Source organism: Xenopus laevis, chromosome 3L (assembly GCF_017654675.1).
Source record: "Xenopus laevis strain J_2021 chromosome 3L, Xenopus_laevis_v10.1, whole genome shotgun sequence".
Lineage (NCBI taxonomy): Eukaryota > Metazoa > Chordata > Amphibia > Anura > Pipidae > Xenopus > Xenopus laevis.
The window spans coordinates 127,354,049-127,380,103 of NC_054375.1; the positions used below are offsets into that span (position 1 = coordinate 127,354,049).

The 26,055-nt window shown below is 36.7% G+C and overlaps 1 protein-coding gene across 2 annotated transcripts in view; it reads right to left on the reverse strand.

Moving 5' to 3' along the window:
* The window catches only part of LOC108710311 (netrin receptor UNC5D-like), a 408,361-nt gene that overhangs the window by 125,229 nt on the left and 257,077 nt on the right, over positions 1-26,055 (reverse strand). For both annotated transcript variants that reach the window (XM_041586931.1, XM_041586932.1), the window contains exons 5-7: positions 10,472-10,652; positions 5,541-5,708; positions 2,762-2,926 (exon numbers count right to left, since the gene is read on the reverse strand). In XM_041586931.1, the coding sequence (XP_041442865.1) occupies positions 2,762-2,926; positions 5,541-5,708; positions 10,472-10,652 (514 nt within the window). The remainder of the gene's footprint in view (positions 1-2,761; positions 2,927-5,540; positions 5,709-10,471; positions 10,653-26,055) is intronic.

Sequence of the window (26,055 nt, forward strand, 5' to 3'; positions counted from 1 at the left end):
CTCACGCATGTAAATGTATGTATGATCTACTGATGTTCTGAAATCTGCAGGTACATATAGAACAATAACAATTTACAGACATCATCACACCAGATAAATGGCTGAAGTTGGTGGAAATCTGGATATTCCATATATTATTGTATTCTCTAGAAATGTTTAAAATACTAAAATACACAATACAGTATATACAGAAACTATAATCTACTTTAAAGGGTTACAATAATACATAAACAACATATAGGGATGACTATTGCTTGTAGTAGCGCATTGTTGGTATCTGTTGAAGAAAACTTTAAAATCCATTTTTTTTTTTACCTAAAAATGATCTCGCCAAGATTTTGCAGGAAATTGAGCAAACATAATTTCATTAAATCCTGAAATGTTGCTGCTGGCTGGCGGTTTCCATTTTCTTTCTAATTCTTTTGCTTCAAGCGTGTTTCCACCTGTGTGGCTGTGTACCATAGATCTGAATATTAAAAGGTTTGATGCCGGAGGGGGCCGAGTGACATATTTCAGATGCCCTTCCAGCATTGAAGGGATTAAAGAATAGGTAATAAAGTAAAAAACCTGAATGCCCAAGTGATAGCAGATGCTGCTTTGTGCCCGTGGGACCTAGCTTCTGGTATAATGAATGAAGGGCTGAGATCTTTTCACCTCCCCATCTGCAATCAGTCACTTAGAAGATGTCATAGAATGCAGCTATTCAGTTTTAACTATGGGCCCTTGAATGCACTCTGTATGAAAAGCAGTGAGTATCAGCCGCACACTGGAGATAAGCTCTGTTGTAATCGGAGATTACGCCTCTTGTACTTTGATAACATTTGTATGATAAATAGGTTTTGATGCTGTACTGTGTATTATGAACTCTAATGTCTGGCTGTATGAATAGCTTTTACCGAGTTGCTTTTTTGCAGCTTTCAAAGACTAATTACTGTTTGCTGTAATGTTCCACGAATGAAGATGAATTGGCAGTAGCATGGAGGAAACCATTAATTGTCCTGGCACATGGAGACAGGGTATTCTCAGTCCAGATTTTATCTAGAACTTTTGTAATAATATATATTATGTTTGGTCAGATTTGGTAAAGCTCTTTGTTTTGGGACCCAAAGCAAAATAGTTTTTTCAGAAAAGTCTTAATTATAGCAATGCCATTTCCTATAGTGTCCTGTATAAAGGAGACATATAGCATAACTTTAAAAAAATCTTGTAGGCAATTATGAATAATGCATGGTGTTGGTTTCACTTTGGACAAAAAATTAATATTATCAGAAAAGCTTCCAACAGAACCACTATAGTCCCTGTTTTTAATGAGGGGTGGGCGTGTTCTAAAGGTCCCTGCCAGAAGCACAGTAGGAGGGGATAGCCAATCACAGCCCTGCTTTCACACAAGGAGAGATAGGTTGGTTCCCTATCATGGCTACCTAGCTGATGACTCCTCTGCACAGCCTAGTAAAAGAGGCAGCGGAAAATGGAAGAGATGGGATGAACTAGTAGGGCAATTGCAGAAATTTTCAACAAATCAACCCAAACACTTCTTTTTAAGCAAATTCCCTATGTATTAATAGAGTATAAAACACTGGCACATTCTTGTTTTAACACAACATGTATCCTTTAAATCAACAAGCCTTCATTTTTTACCTTTTTGCTTTTTCTCTGCAAGACAGTACTTTGCACTAAGTAAGAATAAATTCATGCTGATGTCAAACCAATCCTATTGTGTTTTTAATTATCAAAATATTTGGAAGCCTTTAGGCATGGTGCACCAGTAGACCCCCTTATCCAGAAATCCCCAGATCCCAACTATATTGGATAACAGACCTGTAAAATTTAAAGTGTGTTTTTAATGCTCTCTCAGTGCTAGACAGATATGAGCTGTTTGCTCATCTGAGCCTCGTCTCTTATACATACAAGTTACCATGAACAGTTAAAAAAATGTCCATCTGAATATATGGGGAAAATAAATTAAGCTGCCCAAGGCAAAATCACAAATACTGAGAACCTATCAATTATTTCCACTCTCCATTGCACCACTTACAAGGTCCTTTTTTAATAAAATAATCAAAATTGCTTTATTAAAATTGCCCATTGGAATGAACTCCAAGTTGACCTTTTCATTTTGTATGACTATGTTCCCTATGTCTTTTCTTCAAGCTTTTCACTGGCAACTCCAAGATAGCTACTGCCTATAATGCTAATATGCATGAGATACTGTATATTCAAAGGCACATAGGGTACACAGATATAAAAACGGTAAAATATTTACCTATGACATCATATGGTTTCCCTGACTGGCAGATGTAGAATTAGGCATCATTTTTTATGTTAAATATACAGTACTACATAGTCATCAAGCTTCACTCTCACAATGCCTTGTTTACTTGTTCTCCACTCTATATCTGGTCATCTACTGCCATATCAATTTTTAACTTCATGCCATCAATAGAAACAACCATCAGGGTGTTTTACCTTCTGTTATAGATGCTTTACTTGGCACAACAAGTTTCGGGAAAGTACATCCATTGAGCAACCAACGTTGAAATGAATAAGGATCTTCCTGCTGTGCTTAATAAAACATCTAAAATATAACTGAAGGTAACACACTTCTGTGGTGATTTGACTTCATCAATTTCATATACAGCAACAAGTTTTCCAGAAGCTCAAAAGTAACATCTGAAACCAGATGGCAAGTGGCTGCCAAAAATATAGAACATTCTTTAAAATATGGTATTGTATTGAATATGTGATACACTTTAAATTGTACCTTGGATGCACAATCCCTCGGTGCAGTTTTCTGACTCCTGGCTGAGCCCTTCACATGGTTTCCCTCCGTTAGTTGGTGCAGGAGCAGTGCACTTCCTATCACGTTGTTGCTCACATTCTGGACTGCAGACTGACCATTCACTCCACACATCCCAATTGCCATCCACTGAAAATCATGCAGAACATAAATACATGTAATTAGACTTTCTGTATCTTTGATAACATGGAAATGTATAATTACCCTGTATAGGCGTAAGGCCTATGCCCTTACACAATTCAAACATCAAACTCAACAGGTCCCACATAAAAATGTCAGAGGGACATAGTTATAAAGCTATCATCAGCTTCATTCCATACACTTCAATGGACTTTACCATAACCCTGCAATTCTCAATTCTTCAGCAACAAACCTCACCACCTGGACAGATTTGTATTCCTTTTAAGACAAACCATGATGGACAAAAAAAAAAATTGCAATAGAAGATGAGATGGTAAAAAATGCAAGTGACATTCACATATTTTTTCCTAATTTAGTAATACCAACGCTAATGTAATAATAAATCAGTTGACAAATGTTTCACATTTTTTTGGTCAAAAAAAAAGCTGTGTCTTCACTCTCTGATGAATTTTAAGTGCTTTTTTTTAGCATTTTTAAAAGATATATATATATATATATTAGATGAGAAATATACTCCTAACACCCTGAACTCAAAGCCCAACTCCTGTTGGAGGTTCAGAATTTTCATGCAAGGTTGTCAGTCTGGTTCCTTTTATTAATTATTTTATATAATAGCCAATTAGAACAATAATAGCTGTTATAGAGGATTTGTTGGACATAAATCCAATAGTTGTGATGTTGTTATTAACTTTTTAGTGCAATTCAAAATCATATCTTTTGTGTCTAATTGATAGGTGCTACTACATCTACTGATCTTCCAGCAGCATGACTGAAGGGATTGTTTCCCTATTATCTAGAAGAGGCTACCTTATAGTCATTTTTGAATATATTCAAAAGGTTAACCTTTCGGCAGATAGTCCATGTTTTTACAACAGGGTTTATGGAGTGGCCTAGACTTTCATGCCAGTCTTCAAACAATTTTCCTAAGATTCTAACTAGCTTGGAACAATGCAGGATGGTCAGAATGTCCTGATTTCCTCTTCCTCCTCTTCCTTCCTATCCTTTCCATTTCAAAGTATGGACTTACTAACATTAAGAATCAGACATCTCCATTATTTCTGCAATGTGATACTAGGAGAATCTGTGAACTGATAACTCAAAACTCATTTAAATTGCACTTTAAAGGGATGGCCCGCCCTTAAGTTAACTTTTAACATGTTATAGCATGGCTAATTCTAAGCAACTTTTCAACTGGACTTCACTTTCTCTTTTATGTAGTTTTTGAATTATTTGCCTTTTTCTCATGACTCTTTCCAACTTTCAAATGTGGGTCACTGACCCCATCTAAAAACAAAAGCTCTTTAATGGCTACACATTTAGAGGCACATTTATCAAATTTAGAATTCATGTGAGGTTTTTAAGAACTCCCCTAAACTCCCATAAATTTGAAATTCGACCAATAGAAATTTATTAATAAAATCAATTTTTTTTAAAACTTGAATGAATTGAATTGACCCAAAAACTTGAATCTAATTTGATTTGAATTTAAAAAACTCCAATGTCAGGAAGGTTGCAAACAATTCCAAATTGATCCCTGGACCTCTCCCATTGACTTAAACAGCAATTCGTCAAAGTTGAGTTCTTAAAGGGCCACAGTATGATAAATCTCAGTTTTTTTTAAAAAAAAACTCGAATCTAATTTGAATAACTCCCTAGTAAAATTTGAGAGTTTTGACCTTAAAAAAAAAAATTGAACCTTTATAAATCTGCCCGTTATTGTTATTGCTACTTTGTATTACTCGTCTTTCGATTCAGTCCCTCAAACTATTCATATTCCAGTCTCTTATTTAAATAATTGCATGTATGTTAGGGTAATGTGGACTCCAGCAATCAGATGGTTGAAATAGCAAATTGGAGAGCTGCTGAACAAAAGGCTAAATAACTCAAAAATCTGAAATAATAAAAATTGAAAACCAATTGTCTCAGAATGTCACTCTCGGCATCATACTAAAAGTTAATTGAATGAGGAACAACCCCTTTAAGATTAACCTTCTTCCTTTTCGTAATATCTATATTATTGGCTCTAAAGGATGTTTATGTAAGGTTGATTAACAAACATATGTTAGCTCTGTAAATTAGCGCTATCTCTATCCATTATGTTGGTTATTCCCGTATAAAAACAATTTTTATATTTATGGAGAATAAACAAAATGTTAAACCTGCTTTCAGTTTCATTCATTTGTACAGATGTTCAGTGGCTATTTCATTTATTCATGAACAGGATCTATAAAAATAGATCAGGTGAAGGACAATTTGATTATGCTTGAAATAAACTGAAAAGCAGTCTATTTATTGAACATGTAATGAATTTTATTCACCAGGGAGATCTTTCTATGCTACTTATTCAATTATGACTCAATTTAAAGTACAACATAATTGGGAATCTGGCTATTTTAGTCAGGTGCAAATACGCTTCCTATATGTAAATAAGATTAACATGACAGAAACATGCACGGCTTCAGTATCTCTTTGACTAATTTACCATGAGCTGGATTTACTAGATAAGGGGTTACACAATCAATAATAGCTAAATGAATTCAGCTAAATGAAGCAATTAAGGCAATTTCTGGCTCTGAATGTAATCATGTTGGCTATCACTCACCAGGACATAAAGCATTACACGTTATCTTCTGCACTGATGGACCATCACAGAAAGTGCCACCATTCAGGGGTGCAGGGTTGGTGCAAGTCCTGGAACGCTTCTGAAATCCTTTTCCACAGCGCACATTACATGGCGACCATTCTGCCCAAGAAGACCAACCTCCATGCACTGCAGAAAAGAAATGCAGCGATAAAGGCATAGTATCAAATATGAAAAAAATACAACAAATAAGTTGGATGAAAGGTATTGATGTCGCATTTCAGGCTTTTAAAATCAGTTGCATTTTCATGAATATAAAGTAATATATTTTGGTTATATTTCTCTATACAGGTATGCACTGTTGTAACTGGAAACCTGATATCCAGAAAAAACCTCCTACAGAGTACAGTTTAAGGACTCTATAGGAGATTTATAGGGATGGGCAAATTTTTTCGCCTCGTTTTGCCGAAAAAATCACGCCAATACACTTGTATGGCGACGTGCGTTAAAAAAAAAGTGAGTCGAAAAAATTTTGCCGCGCTACAAAATTATTTTGGCGCCCATAGACTTTAATGGTCGTCTGCGACTTTTCGCCAGTGGCGAATTTGTGGCAAAACTAAACGGGTCAAATTCGCCCATCCCTAGAGATTTTTTTTCAAGGATTTCCCTTTTCTTTGTAAAAGCAAAGTACCTTGTACTTCATGGTAACTAAGATGCATAAATTCATAATGGTGGTAAAGCAATCCTATTGCCTTTATTTAAAGGGAATCTGTCATGGGAAAATGTGTTTTTTACCAAATGCATCAGATAATAGAGCTGCTGCAGCAGAATACTATCCTGTAATACGTTTTTCAAAAGAGCAAACTAAAAAAAAAAATATGACATGGGGTAAGACATGTTGTCAGTTTTCCAGGTGCCCTTAGTCATGTGACTTGTGCTCTGATAAACTTCAATCACTCTATACTGTTGCACTGCAAATTGAAGTGATATCACCCCCCCCAGCAGCTCATTGGCAGAGCAATGGGAATGTAACAAGATAACAGCTTCCTGACACCTGCATTGCTAAAAATTATCCCAGGCCCAGCCTAGTGGTAGGTATGAGAACAACACTCAATAGTAAAAATCCAAGTCGCAATGCTTCCAGTTACATTGATTTAGAGAAACAATAACAATCTGAAAGTAGTTCCAATGTGCAGTTCTGGCTCTTTCTGAAAGCACATGGCCAGGCAAAATAACTGAGATGGCTGCCTACACACCAATACTACAACTAAAAAAAATACTTCTTGCTTCAAATATAAAATGTTAAATGGTAAAACGAATTACTTGCAATGTACATTGCACAATTTAGCAATAAAAACAATGCCATAAAACTCACAACATAATCCCTTAAATGTTTAAACATGTTTTTGTAGTCTTGAGCATTGTGATTCAGGCATTTTAGAATTGTATCATTATATTGCCCTGAAAAAATGTTTGAAGGGTTTTCCAAGGTCAACCATGCTGACCCCAAATAGCACAAAAGTGGAAACCCGTCCCTGAATAAATAACGAGTACATTTTAGCCGTGGCACACATTCATCTTTATATAAGGGGCTGAGGAACGTCTCCAAAGAGAGATATCCTTTCAGGCTGAAAACAATATTGCACCTAAATTATCAAGTAGATTAAAGAGTGGGTGTTTGCTTGTTCTATAATTCAAATAATTATGATCTATGAAACACAGAGGAGTTGAAGAGATTGCTTCAATGGTTACTGGAAGTTTTATAAATGTAGATTCTACCACGGAAAGATGGTTAGGAGCAAAGTGCTTTTTTTTTTTTTAATTCAAGTGTTTTCTTACTCATAAATTAAAATTTTTTTGAGAATATAGTGGTCATTTGCAACACAGAAAGCTGGGTGAAAATTGCACATTGTCTTTCAGGCATCCCACTTAGTTAAAGCATTGGTTGAGATTTTTACTTCTGTTAGAAAATGAGATTATGAGAAATGAGATTGTGAATATTGACATTATTCAACATAGGTTCTATATGTATCAAAGCTCTGTGTACAACTGCATCTAAGTCAATATGTTTAGACCGTAAGGAAAAAGTGTTCCTGAAAAATAGGACTTTGTCTGGCTTATTATACCTATAAACACTAGTCTGCTGTCCTTCAGACTTCTATTCTGTTAACGTCACCTCAGTGACAGCTCTTTCCCATACCGATATCTTGACATTTTTGTTATAAGAACTCCAGATTTCATCTGCAATCAATAATTTGAGCTGCTGAACTTTTCATTGAGTCCTTGATGGCTGTGGACTTACAACGGGCCGAGTGCTGACTGACAGCAAAGACCTGACGGGAATTCCTAGGTTACCACCTCAATTCTTTCCACCACTGAGTCACTTGAAAACAGCTTTCCAGTTCGCTGAACATGTCAGGCAGTAGAACCAAAAATTCAAAGACGGAACCGTTCAAAGAGATTAGCGTTGAACAGCATCTTGATAGTAAGCTCTTTGTTGTAGAGTTGTTGCACAGGGAGATTTTTTAAGATAGGTTATCGGAAGGGTTATGTTGAAATGAGAACATGTACACGTGTACATGCATCCATGGATGAAAACACACAATTATGTACAACAGAACTCACACAAGCACAAAAACACACACATATGCTATCTTTTGGTTGTTGTGGTTATGCTCTGACCATTTAGTGATCCTATAGCATTTCATATTGATATAAAGAAACTTTGAAAAATTGCAAATTTATGAATTTCGCCTCTGGAATAAGTTTCGTAAAAAGGTAGACAATTTTGCACAGCAAGAAAAGACACTAAGGGGCACATTTACTTAGCTTGAGTGAAGAAATAGAATAAAAAATACTTTGAATTTCGAAAGTTTTTTTTGGCTACTTCGACCTTCGACTACGACTTCGACTTCGAATCGAACGATACAAACTAAAAATCGTTCGACTATTCGATAGTCGAACTACTGTCTCTTTAAAAAAACCTCTGACCCCCTACTTCGCCACCTAAAACTCAATGTTAGCCTATGGGAAAGGTCCCCATAGGCGTTCTAAGCTTTTTTTGATCGAAGGAATTTCGTTCGATCGATGGATTAAAATCCTTCGATCGTTCGATCGAAAGAATTGCGGTAAAACCATCGACCTCGATATTTGAAGTCGAAGGATTTAACTTTGACAGTCAAATATCGAGGGTAAATGAACCCTTCATATATACGACCCTAAGTAAATGTGCCCCATAGTGTGCAAGAAAGACGCATGGTACACACAAAAATGAACAGATTGTATTATCCTCCCCTCTCCTTCCATCCTAACCAATAGGATTTGTGCACCCAGATATTATATTTTGGTGGTCATATTTATTTGTTGTGCCTGTGTTTGTAAGCTGTTTTTCACAAATACATTTTTTTTTTCCAAAATTTGTGTTTTTATTATTTTCTAAAATTTAAAAAAATTGAGATTTATAAAGTGTAAAAAACACAGAAAACTCTGGAAAGTAAAAGAGGTTGAGGTCCCATAGAACTTAATGGAAGCTGAAAATCTAGAGGTTTTCAAATTTGTTTTTGCTAGTAATTGTCCGAAAAACTAGAATTTTCATTAGAGTCATTAAGCATTTTTATTTCTTTTGTGCTTTTTATATTCGGATCTTGTCAAAACTATAAAAATCACAAACATTTTTAAGAAATTGGGAACATGGGAGCCTTTTTTTTTTAAAGTAAACTAAACACAAAAATAATGATTGTTTCTGTATAATTATAATCTGCATTGAAATCAAAATCTCTTGCAAAATATTTTGTTCTTCCCCTAAAGAGAATCCTAACAAAGTGGCACATTTTGTGGGTGCTGATTGTACCCTACCCATCTGTTTACTTAAAAGCTATCTCAATAGAGAAGTCACTGCATATACTGTACTCTGTAGTCCACAAGGCTTTACATTATGCAACACTGTACATAATATCGATTTTTTATGGAATTGTGGTATGTGTGCTCTTCTCATTCCTCACCACATGCTGGTTTCTATTACAAATAATCGTCATGCACAACACTGTGGTAATTGGAGTAATTAATAGAATAATTGTTTCTGAACTCCTTGTGCCTTGGCTATAATTCTCTCCTTGCACATAACTGTGGCTTGTTGAAAACCATCCCAGCCTTGATTGTTTTTCAGCATTATCACGTCTTGCTGTTATTATTGCTGCACAGTCTGCTCTCTGAATTTATTCGCATTTCCTATGAACTGTTACTCACAAGGGGATTTTCAAGGTTCATAAGCTTCTGAACGGCCTACAGATTTAAAATTGATAGGATTATTTAAGCATAATAAGACCGCACCATGTGGTTAAAGTTTCAGATTTAGTTAGTTTGGATAGTTTCAAAATATGGATGAATTCAACAAAATTTGAGGTCCATTTTGGAAAAGGTTGGAGGTTAATCTATATTTTTGAACCTGTTACACAGCATTTCTAGGATGTAGTGACCCTCCAAAATGTCTATGTCTAAGACAAATATTTTGGGGAACCATGTTTTGAGAAGTTATCTCTACTCAGTTTTCCTTTGCTATGTAATTCACGAATGAACAGCATATACAGATATGGGACCTATTATCCAGAATGCTCAGGTCCTGTGGTTTTATAGATAATGGATCTTTATGTAATTTGGATCTTCCTACCTTAAAGTGGTTCACCTTTGAGTTAACTTTTAGTATGTTATAGAATGGCCCATTCTAAGCAACTTTTAAATTGGTATTCATTATTTCGTTTTTGTATTTTTTTTAATTATTTGCCTTCTTCTTCTGACTCTTTAAAGCTTTTGAATGTTCGGGGGAGTGTATTAATAAATAAGCTGCAAAAACCTGTGCAGATTTGGTCTGAGTTTTTTCCAGAAAATATTGAGATAAATTTGGACTTTGATAAATAACCCCCATAGTGTCTCATATGACAGATATACCAACTCACCAAAAACAACCACTGTGGCTGATGTGCTTCTTCTCTTAGCGACAATATTGGTTGCTAGGCAGGTGTAGTTGCCAGAATCTGAGAGGCGAGCCTGCCGTATGATTAGGTTGTGACTGGCTCTTGTGTCAATGTTTTCATCCATTAGGGTGTCAATAGGCTCTTCATTCTTAAGCCATTCCACCTAAACAAATGAACAAGATAAAAGAGGTTCTAAGCTTCACAGTGAAGACAATTATTACAGTCAAGATGATTTTTGGCTTTGATCAATATAACTTCTTCAAAGAATTGCAAATATTAAAGTCATAGAAAACACAGCAATTCATAGACAGAGATAATCTAGATCTTACATATAATACAACACTTAGGGGTTCAGTTTGTGTGTATTTGTGTGTACACACCCAGGAGTGATAAAGCTTCTGGCTGGGTTATTGTATTATTAAGAGCTCGAGCAAAAGTTCCACATTGCTGTGATATTAAGGACTTTCAGAGATACATCTTCTGTTATTGCTGTGGTGACACTTGAAAATAAACATCACACTATTACTCTGTAAAGAACATACAATAACATCAAAAGTGACCTGAGTGCTTATTCATATGTAATGTACTTTCCAATTTACAGAAGCAGAACTATAAATATAATGCCGTTTAGCGGATACATCCCACAGTGTTATTGACTTCCTATATAAACTGGTAGTTTTTATTGAACTTGATTCATGGGGCAGCAGGATAAAATGGAATCTGCTTTACATCATGTCATATTTCTATCCTTGGACTTTATATGTTGCACTATGATTGCCTGGAGCATGATAAAGTTACACGGTGAAAGCTCACATTTTTAGAGACAAAGGATTAAGAGATCTGTGATCAAGGGATTTTTACATCTTCAGACCTCATGAAGGTCTTATAAACGGTTTTGTTAAAAGCTCTATATTTCCAGTATACTCTTGCTAACACTCTTATTGGACCCCACAGCAAAATCTATTTTAAACATGTTTTAAGTTGAACTTCTTTTAAGGTTTCACTGGGACAGCTGCACTCTTGAGCACTCCAGCAATTACGGGGTCTGTGTACCCCTTTTTTTTCCATCCAGGTAAAATAAAGCATTTTTTTGCATTATGTATTCATAAACCTGCTTTATCCTTAACAGAACAAGCCAACTAGTACAGGTATGGGAGCTGTTATCCAGAATACTTGGGACCTGGGGTTTTCCAGATAACAGATCTTATTGGAATTTGGATTTTCATACATTAAGTCAAGTAGAAAATCATGTAAACATTAAATAAACTCAATATGCTGGCTGTGCTTCCAATAAGGCTTCATTATATCTTAGTCTGGGTCAAGTACAATGTATTGTTTAATTTTTACAGAGAAAAAGGAAATTATGGAATTTGGATCTTCATACATTAAGTCAAGTAGAAAATCATGTAAACATTAAATAAACTCAATATGCTGGTTGTGCTTCCAATAAGGCTTCATTATATCTTAGTCTGTGTCAAGTACAAGGTAATGTTTAATTTTTACAGAGAAAAGGGCAATTATTTTTAAAATAAAATAGAATAAAATGTAGTCTATGGGAGACGGCCTTTTAATATTTCTGGATAACTTGGATCCCATACCTGTACTCCTGGATATTCCACCATGGATTTAGTTTTGCAGGAATTTATAGATACATCTTGGAAATCTTTTTTATCTTCTTAAGAAAATTAGGCTTATATACGGGTTCAAGCGTGCATGTTATTTTTTAGGCTCAAGTGTGCTGTATGTATTGACACAGCCTATAGTGGGAACCCTGTAATTGCTGTCACCTCTATTGCTGCCATAGATTCAGTGGAGGGTGGCCTGTAAAGGATCTCAACGCATTGGTGCCCATTCTAAGGCTATGATACAGTTTCAACTATTACCACTGAGCAGTGGGGATCAAAAAAGCACCTGCTGGGAGAAGCACTCAACCCTTGGCTCCTGGCTTCCCTAGAAATTGACCATCAGCATTGTCATTCATGGGTACCATATCACAAAAATATTACCAAATTCTTTATTGTACAGTATATTATTCACATAATGCCCTGCTCCAGTCTAAGGTCTACACAAACATGAGAAGAACATACAAACTCAATGCAGACAGTGCAATCATTGTAGTGTTAACCATGATTCCTCCTTGCTGAAATGTTTATATGCTATAACTACATTCCTGATTTACATTATAGTCTTCTCTTTTGAAAACTGTTGGCGATACAGATATGCCATATATAATATGTAGAAACCAGCTATCAATAGTGCTGTAAAAATAGTAATTTTCCACATGAACACTTCTTATGAACAGTTCTAGAAGACAAAACTTTGTAGTCGGTAAAGTGGACTAGTCACCAAGACACAAAAATCTGTATAATAAAAGTCCTTTTCAAATTTCTATTTTTTATTATAGCATTCATAGCTGTTGTAAGCTCATTTAAAAATCTCAGCTGTCAATCAAATATTGTCTGCCCCTCCTCTACGCCTTAGGAGGGAAATTACTTTCACTTTCCATTCAGCACTTGCTAGATGTCACAGCTCTCCACAGGGCCGCCATCAGAATTCACGGGGCCCCATACAGCAAAATTTTCTGGCCCCCTGGTCCCTGCCCCACCCCAGATCCTGCCCCCAAGCCCCACCCCCACAAAAACCATTTGTGGTCAGGGCCCCCCTACAAGTTAAAAAAAAGTCATTGGTGGTCAGGGCCCCCCCCCTATAAGTTAAAAAAAATAATTGGTGGTCAGGGCCCCCCTATAAGTTAAAAAAATAATTGGTGGTCAGGGCCCCCCCCTATAAGTTAAAAAAAAATAATTGGTGGTCAAGGCCCCCCTATAAGTTAAAAAAAAACATTGGTGGTCAGGGCCCCCCCTATAAGTTAAAAAAATTAATTGGTTGTCAGGGCCACATTTAAGTTAAAAAAAAAAGAATTGGTGGTTAGGGCCCCCCTATAAGTTAAAAAAAAAAATCAGTAGTGGTCAGGGACCCCCCTATAAGTTTAAAAAAATAATTGGTGGTCAGGGCCCCCCTATAAGTAAAAAAAATAATTAATGGTCAGGGCCCCCCAATAAATTAAAAAAAACAGTGCTGACAGAGAGCCCCCATAATAGTTTTGCTAAAACATTGGTGGTCAGGGGCCCCGTAGAATATAATTACAAAATGGTGGCCATGGGTTCAATAAACAAAAACATTAAGTCCCCCCGCTCTCAGTGAGCTGCCGAATTGGATATTGTGGGCGGAGCTATAGTGCTTAGTAGACCCAGTAGATCTACACAGGGATTGGATAGGCTTAGCCAATCACCATGCGGCTCTAGGGAAACTACCAATAGTTTTGAAGCTGGGGAGGAGAAAGACGTGTAGAAGAAGCTCTGTCCTCCCCACATGATTCTGCAGTTTCCTGACAGCAGTGGGGGCCCGGCTACAGCGTGAGTACATCGGCCGGGCCCCCCTAAGACCCAAAAATCAACTGTCCCCCTAGTCCAACCCTGATGGCGGCCCGGCTCTCCACACATTCCCCCGTTGTCTTCTTCTTTAATTGTGTAGCCAGTGCATGGGGATGGACATCAGGTCCCCCATTCTGGTGCACAAACAAGATTCTGAGATGATACAAGACTTGCCTTAATAACAGTGTCCACAAAATGGCTCCTGCCTGCTTGCTATAATTATGCATTCCCAGACTGAAGGAAACAAGATTCAAATAATTTATATTGTGTAATTAAAGTTCATTTTGCTTGACTAATGTGATAAAATAGGATTTTGAATTTTTTTTTTGGGTGACAGGTCCCCTTTAATCACGCTAATTGAGTTAGGTATTCCAGACTATGGAAATCTCCATGTCCCAAGCATTCCAAATCTTGGATCCAGAACAGATACAATGGTCAGTGTATAGCTGTTGAGTTAGTTATATTTTGGGGATATGGGTCTATTTGGTGAATAAAGAAATAGATAAAGTTTGGGTTGTTAATTCACCGAAATGCAAAAGTTTTGTAGAGGGCCTCTGAGACATAGAACCTCCTTGGATCCCCCTGTAACAACAAGCTTAGACATTTTTGGATTTATTAGCTTGATGTACTGCTCTGATGAATGCATTGGTAACATGTGCATTAAATAAAAATACCCAATGAATTTTCTTCAGCCTTAATGCAATTCATTCACCTTTACCATTAAATGGGTTTTGATTGCATTTTCTCCTCTCTATTAAAAGGCTTTGAAGCTTTCCTGTAATGTTTGATTTGTGACAACTTAATATAAGCTTAATATTCAGAAGGCATAATTCTGGGTTCCAGCCACAGACTCTGCCACATAGAGATAAAGAATAAAGACATGTAAATGAATGCAGAGAATTTAAAGAAAGGGGTCAGAAAGGGCCTAGCTTTAACTCATTCAATTCTGCAAAAGGTCCCCTTGCAAGGTCATTGCTTCTCCAAGTATCTGCGTCGGCAGCATTTCTCGTTTGCTGTGTTGGTAACAAATTGCTTTTCTGCCCAAGTGACTTGCGGCATATCACTATGCTATGCCTGTGGGCCCAGTCTGGTGAGGAAGAGGTTTCTACACAATGGCTACAGGAATAATCATTAACGGCAATAAAAGAATCATAATTCAGTGAAAGACACTGGAGGTCTAATCAATGTAGACTAGTTCACCTTGAATCACTTCATGATTGGGGAGAGAAGGGGGAGCTGGGAACATTTTGGGAAGGTGATGGAGGCATTATTATGAAATGATTTTGGAAGAAAACACTTTATACTGCAGAGTAACAAATACTGTTTTGACTTGAGAAGGGCACAGAAGACAGAGAGAGAGAGAGAGAGAGTTATACTTGTACTAATTAGTCAGTGTCATCTATTGGGATTTGCTTCAGCAGCAAAGAAGCAAATCCCATATTATTCTGTACAAAGCTGATCTATTGAAAGGGCTGTACAATTTGTTTTATTGTTGTAAAATGATCAGTTGTATTGATGGTATACTCAGCAGCAGCCATGAAGCTCTAAATTAGTATTTCTATGTATTTGTATACAAAGGTGGGGGAGACAACGCTGCCTTTCCATTTATAGATCCCTGTACTAATACTAGGCGATTATTTCATTCCTGCTATAACATCATACTAGTGTCCACAGATGGTAGCTTTGAATACCATAACTATTAATCCTAACCTCTTGAAATTTTGTGACCCTTTTCCATTGCAGCTGTCTCTCTTAGCTGAGCCCCCGCCAACTAAAGGAAGGATAGAACAGCGGAAGGACAACCGCTTGTGACAATGTTGAAAACAATCTTGAGGGCTAGTGGATCTTCTTAACCATAAACAGAAGAGTTACTGAACATCCTAATAGATAATATTCCTTTGTACAATAAGGAGGAGGCATTCAGATCCAGCAGTGCAAATGTGACGATGACAGTTTCATACACCACTAACTGATAGGAGAATACAAACTAGAAGGAGTAGTCTCACCATATTTATGACATCACACTGATCTGAATTTACACTGAGGTCTCCTAATTCTCACTCTACCTGCTGAAATCCCTTCATTAGACAGGTTTTGCCTGTGGAGTACAACTTCTCCTTGTTGGAGCACTAACCTGCCCTATTTAACAATCCTAAATTATATTATTTTTCAGGTGCTATGCTTTCACTCACTTTCCCTTGTTTTGGGGTTCCTGTTTCCAAATTTTACTGAGGCATTGGTTTCCTAAGGGTGTAGCACAGAGGAATTAAACTCTGTACTCATGTATCAAGGCTGTTCCAATTGCAAAGTCCATTCATTTGAGATACAGGTATATTCAATAAATGCAGCCCTACAAGCTGCAGTTTCTAGAAATGTTCTTGATTTTCCAGATGGTCTGCTAACCTTAACTTAAAGCATAAAGGAATATATATATAAGCCAGTATATTGTGACTGTTCATAGGGATCTTGTAGACTTTGTCTGATGTTTTTTTAGAACTGAAATATTTCAGTTTCTCAGTTATACCCATGAAAAATATTTTAACTAATTCACACTAGAATTTCACCATGTCTGTTTCACCAGGGAAAAAATAAAGACAACAATATTATCTGCCCCTTTCCTTCCACATAAACCAATAGGATTGGAGCCCTCCCCCTGTCTAAGGAGCTGTCTTGGTGCTGAAAAATTGACATTTTTTTTCCATGAGGATCAGTTATAGCATAATGGAAAGGAGCTTTTCTAACAAGGAAGGACAATGTATATGAGTTAAAATGCCTTAACCAAAATGTCATTTTGCATTCCTATTGACATTAATGTATTTCAGTAAAATTTTACTGTTTTGCAGTATGTTTCCCAGGTTGCCAACATTTTTAGCAAACAGAAACAGAGCAATTTTGCTCATTGTGATTGACAAATACAGTTGATGTTACATCTCCTAACCATTAAGGACAGTTTTATTATCCATTGAAAATCCTCAAGTTCTTGTAATCCCATTGCTTCCCATCACTGCCACACACCAGGTGCTACACTAAGTTAAATATAATATGCAAACTATGCTCCAAATTGCATAAGACCACAAAACTCACAGACACTAATTGCAGCACATTATGTGATTTGCACTATTCTTAAGTTGTGATAAAAGAGCAGAAAGCATGAAAATGTAGCTTTGCACACAAAAAGCACTAGGCTTATATGAAACACATGATGCTTATCAACAAACCAGTGAAAAGCCTGAATGCTGAAGATTCCCTAGGACACCATTGGATGATTCCCCTGGTGCTAAAGAAGGAATTTTCTAAACTCCCTCTTCTAATGAGGGTACCCCATCAGCTCAAAAAATAATTGCTTTGCCACCTTATTGAGCAAAACTGATCAACACAACCACAACCACAACGGCATCCTCCCCATGCTCTTTATTTCCATCTGCTGCTCCAAGCGAAGTTGCTTTTATTAGCATTAAATTAACTTCACAAGCACTTTTTATGCAATAATTAGATTTTTTTTCTCTCCCATTTCCAGTTGGTTTAGGCTGTTTTCAATTCCTTCCCTTATCTTTATGAGCTCGACTCTCTCACATCACACTCGCCAAATTGAAGTTACAGTTCTGCGTATCTGTGCTTCTCTAGGTTAGTTATTGGCTGTTTTTCTACATCTTATAATTTGCATGTTGAATCTGAGAAGGGCAGAATCTCTGGCACAAATAAGGGAAGGGGGAGTAGATGTAATAGTATAATACAGTATACAATAAACTGGTCAGCAAGCATTATTATAACAAATGCCACCAAATCGCCAAAGTTGAGCTCCCCTTCTGTAAAATAAATTACTATTATTTTTCCTCTATTATTTTCTTCCTATGAATGTTGCAATGAGATCAGACAGTTCAGATGAAATAAAGTAAATCAACAATATGCTCTCTTATAATCAAAAACGTGTTATCTGTCAGCAGTATATTGCATTTTCTATGGGGAGATCTTTGCTTCTGGTGAAGCTGTCATAGGGTTTCTGCTTTGTTACTTCTAAACCTGGTTTAAAGAAACTCCTTATGAAAACTTCTTTGTTTAGCGCCTGCTACCAGCTAGATCATTCTTAACACAATCCAGTATTGTCCAGGGACCTGTTATCCAGAATGCTTGGGACCTGTGGTTTTCCAGATAATGGATCTTTCCTTAATTTGGATCTTCATACCTTAAGTCAACTAGAAAATCATGTCAACATTAAATAAACCCAATAGGCCGGTTTTGCTTCTAATAATGGTTAATTATATCTTAGTTTGCGTAAATTTCCGCATTTCACAATTTTTTTGAAAATGTTTTGCGAATTTTGCGAGAAATTCATGAATTTTTCGGTGAATTGAAACGGGAGAAATTCACCCATCCCTAACGATGACCCATATTTGTTTCCCCAAACCATGCACTAAACAGACATAAACAAGAATACTCTTTATTTTATGCTTTAGAGAGACTTTGACTGGAAATTTCTTGCAGTTCAAAGCACAGTCATTGCTTTGAAGGCTTCTGTGTAATCTGAACTGTAAAAAAATATAATAATTTATTGTAGCAATAGGATATTTGCACAGTTTTCACTGAAGTTTTCACAGAAGTTGTTGCTAATTATGCTTTTGCTAACTCAATAAACACAGTTGTGGAGCCCGTGGAGAGCACAGAATTACCTTCTACTATTTTTCCAAGGATGTAAGAACAATAGGGGGTAGACGATTATGCAACTACTTTACAGAGTACCATTTGCACTAATTAAAGATAAATAAGAAAAAAGATGGCCACAAATAAAATAGAGGGCCATGTGATGATCTTTGCTAACACTGCAACAGTGAAAATATGCCAATTTATTTTCATAACTAGCAAAACATTGCTGGGAAGTACATCACACATTACAAATCTTTCTGGGTAGTTGGTTCATACTGGAGATAATTGGACCTGATGAAGTCTTAAAGTATGGGAACCATGTAAGCCAAATCATAGAACAGTGTATATTAAATGCAGGACACCCTAAAGGAGGTCCTTTAAAGGGGTGCAGATGCAAAAAATCGAATCCCAGGATTGAGTTTCCCCCCCAATGTCCAGCAACTTCTTTTAAGGCCCTCCTCTGCCCATACAAAAACTTCACAGAAAACGAGGTTGCTGTATCCCTCAGAGGGGAGGGGAAATAACAGAAAGTTTATATAGTGTAGTAATTTCACTCTTAAAAAATAATAAATAAAACACACCCTTAGGGGCCCATTCACTTAGCTCGAGTGAAGGAATAGAGGAAAAATACTTCGAATTTCGAAGTGTTTTTTTTTGGCTACTTCGACCATCGAATGGGCTACTTCGACCTTCGACTTCGAATCGAACGATTCGAACTAAAAATCGTTTGACTATACGACCATTCGATAGTTGGTGTACTGTCTCTTTAAAAAAAACTTCGACCCCCTATTTCGCCACCTAAAACCTACCGAGGCCAATGTTAGCCTATGGGGAAGGTCCCCATAGGCTTCCTATCAATTTTCTGATCGAAGGATAATCCTTCGATCGATGGATTAAAATCCTTCAAATCGTTAGATTCAAAGGATTTAATCGTTCGATCGAACGATTATTCCTTCGAACGAATTGCGCTAAATCCGAATGATTTTAATTCGGCAGTCGAATATCGAGGGTTAATTAACCCTCGATATTCGACCCTAGGTAAATTTGCCCCTTAGTGTCCTCCAATTCTTATCAAAACAGCACCTTCAATGTGACACAAAGAAATGCACAATTGTGTATTACAATAATTAATGACCATTTGTATACATTTATGACTTTTTTAGCCCCTTTTTTTAAAAAAAGAAGAAGACAGGAGTGGGAGGGTATGTAACTAAGGGTTAGTGAGGTTAGCAACAAAACTCCGGATTTCTACTCTCCGGTGGTATTATATACTCACAAGAAGTGAGTTTCAACCAGTATGAAACAAAGAGAACGATCTCTCATCCATGCTCCTTCTTCCTGTTTGTCTTGGTAGGGAGATAAAAACAGATATCCTGTGCAGTAGTGCTTTTAAAAATTTTAATAAAAATAATTAAATCAAACTCACAAACACACTCTGGTACAGCACATTGAATAAATTTGCCCATCACTAGCAATAAATATTTCACTCTGCTGGACTGAATACTGGTGGTAGTTGTTGATGATTTAAATTTTTTTACTTTGACATCTCAGTTGCATATGCATATTAGTAATTGCCCATAGGTATACATGAAATTATAAATTGTACTGGCTGAAGCTTTTAGAAGTAGCTGTATAGTCAGAATATCCAAGTTGTAGTCACCCACCTATTGCTGACCAAATCTAATTCCTACACAATAGGTTACCCAGTATTAACAACAAGCAGAATGTGCAGACTTTTCTACTTTACTAATCCTGAATAGCGATGGGCGAATAAATTCGCCAGGCACAAATTCGCTGTGAAATTTCCTCGTTTTGTAGCAGGCGAATAAATTCTCAAAACTGTGACGAAAATTGGGCAGCATCAAAACTGTAGCGCATCAACATTATTTGGACACCCATTGACTTTAATGCGGGCGTTGAAATTGACTCGAATTGACATGGGCATCAGAATTCGCTTTTCATGAATTATTCGCAGTTTCATGAATTGCATGGGAAATTCGTGAATTTTTCAGCGAAGAGTAATGGGACAAATTCGCCAATCACTGATCCTAAAGCAGACTTGAATACCTTTCTGGATTTCATGCACAAGATGCATAATTAATGTACTATATTAAGAATAATTTTAGTGCCACAAGATCTTGGGCACAGAGAAAGTTAAAATCTCAGCTCTCGAAGGATAAAAGCGGCTAAGGATAGTTTTAATTCTTGTATCATGAACTGCAGGCCCCCTGTCTGCTATAAACCACATGCTTTAAACAATTTCTCTCCGAGTACTAAACCTGCTCAGAATGTGAATGTTGCCATCAGTGGAACAGCAAAGGCTAATCACTTAATGTGCCAAGGAAATGCAAGGACAGCTATGGATTAACAGAGCTTCCTTACCGACGGACAGCGGGCGGTGAATTAGTATTATGTGTTTGTTCCAATTACAGGAGGTAATTATGAAAACCACTGAAAAGCAAACGGTAAGGAGGTTATGCTCTTATGGGTGCAGTTCAGCCTTGTGATCTTAATTTAATAAATAATGCTGCAGCCTTTTTATTCCAGTCTTTGTGTAGGGGGGTTATTGGAAACATGGGGCTCAGTTAACTTAGCAAGTACATGGCAAGGAAGCGGTGCTACTGTGTATGTGTGTGGGTGGCCAAGGTTGCCGCTGCCCTAGTCATGACTACCTTTTCTGAATGGGGGGTGTTTTCTTTATACTTGCAAAGGGGTCTCAGCATGATAAAGTGAATCTAGTTGAAGATAAGTTTTAAATAAATAAATATATATATATATATATATATATATATATATATATATATATATATATATATATATATACACACACAAATATACACACACACATGTTTAAGCAAAATGTTGAAAAAGATGCTTCATGCATATAAACAAAAGAACCAATATTGCTGCTTTTTATAACATCATATTACTCTAAACAAGCACTTTCTTTATGTTTCATTTCAATACAACCACCAGCGGAAGCTAATCTCTGCTTTCAGTTCCACCTAGGCCTCACACCCCTCTCTATTCAAAGCCAACTCATTACTCTCAAAGGTCTTATCTGCCATTTGTCATTTGAAGCAAATGGCATTGTAGTAGTAAGTATAATACAGTTCATCTGAACATCTCTTCAGACAAAGCACAGGAGCTCTATTATATATGTCTTACTCTGCTCTATTGACCGGCTGCTTCCTTCCCCAAAGGGTGTTTAGATAATCTGTTTAAAGACCATGACATACCTCAGGGTTATCGCAGGCAGATATAGCTGCTTTTCTGGGAGTTGCTAATTCATTCATATTGACTGTACGTACTGTATTTAGCCATGTTCTTACATAGATGTTCTGTCTTTGTTATATTATAGTAGAGACATGCATTGTCCATCCTCCGTGAACATAAGAAATAAAAGTGCTCTGAAAGATGCATATTCTATATGTATATGGGTTTATCATATGCAAGGTACCATGCCATTTAAAAAAAGCAAATCCGTTAGAGATAAGAAGGAACAATAAGTATTTATAATTATTAAAGAAATTCTATGGCAGAAGCTGATTTCTAGTGAAATTTCACGTTTCAACATTGGCCGTTTTTGTCACAAAACAGTGGCAAAATATCTCTGCAAAAACTGTTTGCAGCAAAAAACACAGTAATGGGGTTATTTACTAAACTCCCATGCTGATTTGACCTTATTTATTCATTTAAAAACTCAAATTAATCAGATCGGGAAGAAACCTGATAAAATTGAATGAAAACCCAAATTACCTGATTTTTTTTTACTTTTTCCCCGAATCGCTTGATTTTTTCATGTTTTTGCCCCAAAACCCCAATTTTTTTGGCTAAACCACGATAATTGAAATTGAGGTGCCTCTCCCATTGACTTATACAATCCCGAAAAAAAGGGCCGACCAGATAAATTTGATGTTTAGTAAATAACCCCCTAAATGTTGACTTCAAAGTATTTTGTGCTAAAATAGTTGCAGCGAAAAAACGCCCATTGACTTCAATGTATTTTGCATGCTGCAAAAAAGTCCATTCACTTCAGTATCAATTTTGTGCAGAAAAGATACGCAACAAAAAAGGTCCACTGACTTCTATGCATTTTGCTAATTTTCACCCTTTTGTGAATTTTCCAGCAGATTCACTTGCTGATCACTATAAAATCATCATGTTTTGTGAATCTGTCCCATTTTGCTGTGAAACAGTGGAAATTATTCATGAAATCTGTCGAAGTTGATTGGTGGTTTTCATGAAAAATGCATTGAAGTCAATGGGCATTTTTCATGGCAGTTTTTTTTAGCAAAATGCATTAAAGACAATGAATGGGTAGTTGTTCGCTGCATTTCTCAGTCTTTTTCTTTGCCGGTTTGTGCAAAAGCTCACATTTCTGCCGCAAATCCATGCCTGGTTTTTGTCATCAAAATGTTTTACTGTACATAAGATGCCTGCTGCACAAATGAGAATATGAGAAGGAACAGTGAATATGGGATAATGTATAAAGCAGGAATGTCCAACCCACAGTGCTATAGATGGTGCTTCCATCAACAGCTCAAAACTGAGAGGAAATATTGGCTGCTCTAGATAATTTAAAGATATACAGAATGGTTGCTGGTCATTCTTGTCATGTGGTAACTCAAGTTGTCAATCATCACATAAAAATAAAATAATTGGTCCCACATATGTATAGATAGGCTTCAAACAAGTCCTGCCATTAAAAAGGGCTCAGCTTCCCAAGCTAAGTCTCAAAAAGTCCTTACATTTTCTCCTTTGGTTCATGGCAGATATAAGTCAAGGCAAGATGGAGACACATATTGTTTCCTCAAATATTATACTTCCAACAATTATGCATTACCAAAATTACCAAAATGAAGATACCTATAGCTCTTGAATACATACAGTATATATTCCTAATGCAGGCTCTGTAGAAGGTAAAATGGACATTCATGGGGCACTCCCGGAAAGCAGAATAGCTGCAGACAATGCATCAGGCACAACTCTAGATATTAAGAATTGGCATTTTTTTTTTCTCTCCAGGATCACTGGATTCACATTACATGGCACTTAGACCCAATTAATATATCAAAATTTTTCTGACATTAATACTTCTAATTCGGTTGAAGCACATTTCCTCTGACTGTACTAGTGCCACAAATCTTTACTAAATGGAGTTGCTTCTGCGTGAAATGAGGTTTGGGAAATGCAGAAAGAGCCAACTGTAGCAGCCTGCAGACCAAAGAGTATAGGTTCTTTTTTTCTTTGTAACTTATATATTATATTTTTTATATTTTTGTATCATATTATATTTTTATTTTTGAAAGAACAAGTTGTATTGAAGCTTAGGTTCTTATGCATTTAGGTGCTAATTTCAGAAAAAGTTTCTTAACGGTGCCAGAGCAATTGCCCATATCAACCAACCAAATTTTGCTTTATTTTCTCACTGGTAGTAGACTGGCCATAACTATTTGTTTGCTATGGACAACACCACTTGTTTAATTTAGCAGCTCGGTTAAGCTCTTGACTCTGCTGTAGGCTTCTCATAGACATTAGGATAGGGGTCCTCAATTTTTTTATAAAACAATCATGAAAATATCCATGGGGATGCTAAATAGGGGTTGTGATTGGCTGTTTGGTAACCCCTATGTGGACTGACAGCCTACAGGAGACTCTGTTTGATAATACATCTGTTTTTTATGCAACTAAAACTTGCCTCCAAGCCCGGAATTCAAAAATAAGAACCTTCTTTGATGCCACTGGGAGCAACATGCAAGGGGCTGGTGAGAACCATATTGCTCAAAAGCCACTGGTGGGGATCACTGCATTAGGAACATAGAGACATCTGCACATATTGACCAGGCTTCACCAACATGATCACTCTACCAAGTACAGAGAAATGCAGAGACAGAATACACAGCAAAAAGTTGTATTTAGACTGAAGTAGCGGTATAATTGTGGCAGACACAATTCAGAGAGCATCTTCAATTACTTTGAAATTATTTAGGAAAAAAACATCTGCATTATTGGTAAAAAAAGAGAAACACATTGCTATTTGCGTCCATAATTGCACTTAGCATACCGTACTTGCATTTTTAAATGACTCCTGAAGTTACCTAAGTTAGCATAAATGCACAACAATAGAAAATCACATTGCTTTTTAAATATTTGAATTCATGGATTAGTAGCCTTAAGGTATGCTGCTCCATGTTATAGAAAGCCCCAGGTCCCAAGTATTCCAGATAAGAGATTCCATGCCTATAGCACTTTTCTCTTTTACTGTCCATAGAACACAGCAACAGTACTAGACCCCCTCCCAACAATGTACAGGCTTGTGATGTTTAAAATGCTTAACCTTTTTGAATGAAGCGTCTTGCTGTGTCCTATGATCAGACAACTTTGGGGCTAATAAGTGCCCCACTGGGACACAGAGCTACAGTCACGAACACGTGATAAAAGGCATTTGCATTGGCAGACGACATTTAAATATCTGTAGCATGCTCTGCATTTATTTTATGGTTTCCTCCACGAGGTTAATGCTGCTAATGTCATTAAGAGAACAACATGACAAATCAATAGGATGGATGAGAAGAAACCATTCCACGGCCAGCAGCTGACATTTATTTCTTTTATGTTACCTTTCTGTTCAACCTTTGTAAATCTCCCGAATGCTGTGTCTATTACAGGGGCACCTTGGCATCATCTGATACTTTGCAGGATGAATGTCAACCAAAGTTGCTACACACTTAGCCAAAAATAAGGATAGGACTGGGTTACGATTCAGCCTGCAGATCCCAGTTTGGAACCAGAACTGTTTCATCGATACAATGGAAAGGCATTTATCTTCATTGAACAAAGCATGTCAGTGACAGAATGGAATGGAAGGCGGGGGATGCACGTTACCTTATCTACAGCATTGTCTAAATTAGTCCACTGAGAAACAGAGGATCTTTAATCAATGTGCTGCCACCCTGCTCCAGTAAGCATATTTTCAGTTCATTAGATTTAATAAATTTCTCATTATAACAAATGTGACATACCAGCAATAATTCTCAATGCAGTAATACGTTTTGCCAATTTGGTTTTCTAAACTTAGCAAGCACAAAAACCTCTCCCCCCTCCACCGCCCCATCTAATGAACAAGTTGGATGTCCTCGCTTAAAAGTGTATGTTTCAATTATTGACTATCCTTCATACCTAAAAAATTCTTCATAAATTAGAAATACCATGCTGGGATCTTGCCAGGGAGATTATGCTAGTGAAATAACTTTAGAAAAATACCATTATTCTTTCTATTTGCCAGTAATTCTTCTTATTATGTGATTGTCTACTTACACCCCATCGACAAAGACGAAGAATAAGATTTGCCCCAGTGTCGTAATTCCATGGCAACCAATTATATGTTTCTTTTTATTGCAACAGGGCCATAATTGCTTTTTGCTGGTCCTTTGTTATTAATTGTTATGCTGGAGCAAGTTTGCACCTATGTTTATAAATATTGGCTGCAAT